Genomic DNA, 4,294 nt, shown 5'->3' on the forward strand with positions numbered 1-4,294 from the left:
TGCACCTTCGACGTGCAGGCTTGTTGCGAAGGAAGAATATAATTCATATGATCTTACGTTCCAACTTTTAGACAGCCAAAAATCATACAGTTTGGCAAATTTATACAGTAGCTGATCGTGTGGAGAACACATCGATATAGAAACGAACAGTTGACCTAAAAAAATGCTTATTTTACAAGTATACATGGTCAATGATCCGCTTGAAGAAGAAAGAATAAATACGAGTAGATGTCTTCACTGCTAACTTCCCACGCGAATTGGTACCGAATTGCGCGTTTGACGAATTAATAGCGAGAGGCGCTGTTCTTTATTCAGATTTGTTTGGGAGGCGAAGAAGTTGTCAGCATTAGTGTGTGGGAGACAGATCGATTTGGTTGTCGTGCCAACCATTCCCAGAGTCGCCGGGAAGATGCGTGCAAGTAACAGTGTTTAGAGGGCCTCGAATTCAACGCATGCATTATTCTATCTCATCCGAGTCGAAATGGTTAGACTTAGCAGATTCCTACAGTTAAAGTTGCTCCAGCGCAGCATTGGGTTAGAGTTTTGAGGAACAGCTCATTGCCCTGCGTGGAATCAGTATGACCTTAATGTTAGAGAGTCGTCGTATGTTCCTTGAGAATATTTGCAGAACCATTTAACATTCAGAATGGGAACTTGTAAAAATATTATTTTAATAAGTGATAAAAGTAAAAAAGTGTGAAGAAAATGTTTTTTTATGAAAGAATTCATAAATAAACAAACCTCAACTTTTACCATCCCTTCTGTATTAGAGAAGACAATTGAATATATTAATTAGAGCATTAATACTAAAATAGTAAATACGCTAAAATAAGTTTAAATTAAAATAGAGAGTTTAGGAAAAGAATTCTAACGTGCGCAAGAGTCAACCTCTTCGGGCCAGTAGAAAAGTGTCGCGTGGCACTCAGCAGACGTGCTTGCGGCAGAACGGAAAACGAGTCCAACTGTGTGGGCTCGATGAGGGAGAGAGAAGAGGAACCTCCTCCCATGGATGTGAGACTAAAGTTTCCACTCACACACATGCATGGGAAAGGGAAAAACGCTAAAATAAGTTTGTTCGACTCGATTTGGTTGAATAGCACAAAAATGGGACAAAACATGGTGACCACCGAGATCAATAACATTAGAAAGTAAAAGGCAAGTGAAAGCAAAGCTGACATCAGAGTAAGATAAAGATAGGGAAAGAATATGTTCTTGATTGGACGTCATGTGTCATCAACAAGCCATTTGATGATGAAACGAAGAATAAAGGCGTCGGAGCGGGTTTGGAGTAACTTTAACTTTATACAGTGCAACTCTAAGTCCACTTGTTTGCACGCCTGAATTCTGAGCCCCTACCCGAGCTAATTGGTGAGTGTTATGTAGCACCCATCAAGCAAATGCACTTGAACCACCGGGAGACACTGAGAGAACACATGCTAGATTTGTTTGAGGAATAGTTCAAACTTCTCTTTTGCTTGAAGCCCAAGCAAATCGTGCACATCCACGAGTCGAAGATTGGGCGTCGATCGAGAGAATCCAGCCATGCCAAATTGAGTCAGATCAGAAAAGCCAAAACATAAAGTGATGAAATCAAAAAGGTCAGTCAGATTGGGGCATCATTCAGTAACCTTTCAAATCCAGGAAAAGTCAAAGTTGCAGTTAGCGAGCATTTGGATTCGACACGAAATCTTCTCACATGTAGAGGGGCCGACCAGCTTCAACAACCCCCCCATCGGCGCCTCGTACATCAATGATTGAGTTGTGTCTTCACCAACTACAGCAGAGTATCCAATGCCCCTCTCTTGTTTGAAGTCATAAGCAATCCGAGAGCTCGTAGACAAGTACCCACAATTTTATAACATTCGACAAATCAAATGATCTCCAAGACGTGTATTAGACACCCTTATTCAACAATGCCACACAGATTTGAACAACCTAAGAAAGATCACCTGAAACGGTACAGGAAATCTCCAACAAATCAAAGTATACAATGGCCACAAGGAATTCCGATGTAGATTCCATGTGGAGGCAAGTCGAGCTAAGTGCACTCCTCAGTTGACCACTTTGCAATCGGCGCGTATCTCTCCCTCGCTCCCCGTGAGGACTTCGATCGCCCCCATCTTCACTATCGAATCTGCGAACTTCTTCTGGAAGCGCTTGTAGCTCTCGGCGAGCCGCTTCACCTGCGTCGCCGTGCCCTGCGTCGAGACCAGGGTCTGGTCGGAGGTGAACAGCGCTTGGTTCTTCAGGATTAAGCGGTAGTAAAGGTTGTCGAACTTGCGAGGGGTTTTGGGATCCATCGACACCGTGTTGTTGCTCCCTGGCGGGCACTGCGTCTTCAGGTAGGCTGCGTAGTTCTGGTCCAGCGTCGCGTCTCCGTTGTACAGCCTGTTGGAGAAGGCGTCGCAGTGCGCAATCCCGACAGTGTGCGCTCCTGCGCGCAACAATGACGTGCGTGCGACCGCCACTATTAGTTGGTCTCGTGCATGATCGTAAGGTGCTTATAATGGCTTCTACATACCCGAGAGAGTGATCATGTCATTTTGGCTCAATCCTTTCGAGATAAATAACTTGGTGAGCTCGGAGAGGCCTAATTTTGGGGAAGGGAGAATGCTTGTGTCGGCTGCAATGGACACCCTTCCATCTCTTCTTCCTGAAGGGACTTTGTAGGGAACTCCTCCGTACTGTTCAAACCCAGTTAGAAACTTGTCTTAAGATGCATGTTGGTGAGCAAGTCCAGCGAACGGATCTTAAGATAAGTTTGTTCTCCATCTCATAACGCCTTATTGGGAGATGGCAATGGGAGCTAGAAAGCTTACATGGACGATACTGTCTCTGGAGGCGAATGCAAGAATGTCTGCGCACGAGACAACTCCTTTGCAGGCAGCTTCCAACTTTTCCTTGATGGTGTCGATGACATCAAATCCTTCAAGGTCCGTGTTGACTCGTGCATCCTTCTCCGCAGTGTTGCCCTTCGTCGAATTAAGAAGAATCGAACCATCACAGCCCTGACGTGGTCATACAACATCAACTTGGGTTACTCGGTCAGCATTTCAAGTTATCAGCACAGTTTATGCACAGTACGAACGACTAACCCTCACGAAGCAGTCATGGAAGTGCATCCTGAGGAGGTCGGCGCCGACGCCAGGGTCGTCCTGGAGAGCCTTCTCAACCTCCTCCTTCACAAGGAGCTCAGCTGCAGGGCAGCTGTAGGAGTAGAACCCGACTTCGAGCTGTGGTTCCGCCCCGGTGGCGTACAGGCACAAGGCCACGACGAAGGCCAGCAGCACAATTCCTCCTCCCAAAGCCATGTCTCTCCACTGACCTGTGTCTTGGAGTAATGAGGCCTTCGATTGCGTTCCCCATTTATACCAAAGGAGGCAAGGGGATAAACCCGACGACTGCTGCTTATTCTATTAATCCATTTGCGTTTGCAGCCTCTACTCCTTGCAAGGCTAGAAAAGAAGAGATGCCCGACGTCTCACCAGCCAAAGGATCTTGTCCCAATGCTATATTACGTGTAATTGAAATGTGGCAGAATCATTGCATGCTGCGTGCATAAAATAAAATGCAAAAGAAAGACTCAGATTGTATTTTTTATTAGGCAGAGAGAAGAATCGTTGTCTAATCTCACAACAAAGACAGAAGAAATCACTCCCTGACAAATCGACATAGTATGTATCATCGTCGGTGAAGCTGGACCTGGAATTCTATTCACCTTACCTACCAAAACATGTGTACGAGGTAAGATCGTGGGGTGATGGAGCAACCACCAGTAGATCCGACGGTTGTTATGAACCCTTTGGGCCAAGTAGATCCTACGCCACGTACGTATGTCCAGCCAATATCGTGACGAAAAAAATTGCCTGGAAATGAACTCAATCATAGAGGGTTGGTTTGCTGGAATTACGTGCATGATCTCCTCGAGATTAATTAGTGTGGTGTCGTCCTCAATGACGCAGACACTTCAACTATGTTCACTGCACCAGACAAGCTCGTGATGCTAAATATACACTGAAATGTTTGCTATCTTATACACAAGAAGCCCGGCATTGATAACGATTGCGTACAACACAGTTCATGTGCATGAAAACGATACTATTCTCAAAGAAATCAACAGCAAATCAATCCTACATTGGCAGAATAAACCAGAAGACATCAACACCTCAACACTGAAGACTATATCGAAAGATATCGCCACCTTCATACAGGCAAGCCAGTTCGTAGTGCATCAAAGTCCCTATACCTCATGACGTAACCTTTAAGCATGACAACTCCATTTGGGATATGTTTA

At 45.1% G+C, this 4,294-nt stretch overlaps 1 protein-coding gene across 1 annotated transcript; it reads right to left on the minus strand.

Annotated features, from left to right (window-relative positions):
• Positions 1-1,834: 1,834 nt before the first annotated feature.
• LOC103970253 (peroxidase 5) lies at positions 1,835-3,368 on the minus strand. Its single transcript, XM_009383956.3, has 4 exons — positions 3,096-3,368; positions 2,820-3,008; positions 2,522-2,684; positions 1,835-2,434 (listed from the first exon to the last, which is right to left on the minus strand). Exons 1-4 carry the CDS (start codon positions 3,309-3,311, stop codon positions 2,052-2,054), a joined length of 951 nt encoding a protein of 316 aa, XP_009382231.2. The 5' UTR covers positions 3,312-3,368; the 3' UTR covers positions 1,835-2,051.
• Positions 3,369-4,294: the final 926 nt, after the last annotated feature.

This window comes from Musa acuminata, chromosome BXJ1-11 (assembly GCF_036884655.1).
Source record: "Musa acuminata AAA Group cultivar baxijiao chromosome BXJ1-11, Cavendish_Baxijiao_AAA, whole genome shotgun sequence".
Taxonomy (NCBI): domain Eukaryota; kingdom Viridiplantae; phylum Streptophyta; class Magnoliopsida; order Zingiberales; family Musaceae; genus Musa; species Musa acuminata.

Coding starts and splice junctions, on each gene's coding strand:
- LOC103970253 (XM_009383956.3), bottom strand. CDS start 3,311: ATGGCTTTGGGAGGAGGAATTGTGCTGCTGGCCTTCGTCGTGGCCTTG. Junction 3,009..3,095: donor TCCATGACTGCTTCGTGAGG/GTTAGTCGTTCG, acceptor TGACCACGTCAG/GGCTGTGATGGTTCGATTCT. Junction 2,685..2,819: donor CCAGAGACAGTATCGTCCAT/GTAAGCTTTCTA, acceptor GGGTTTGAACAG/TACGGAGGAGTTCCCTACAA.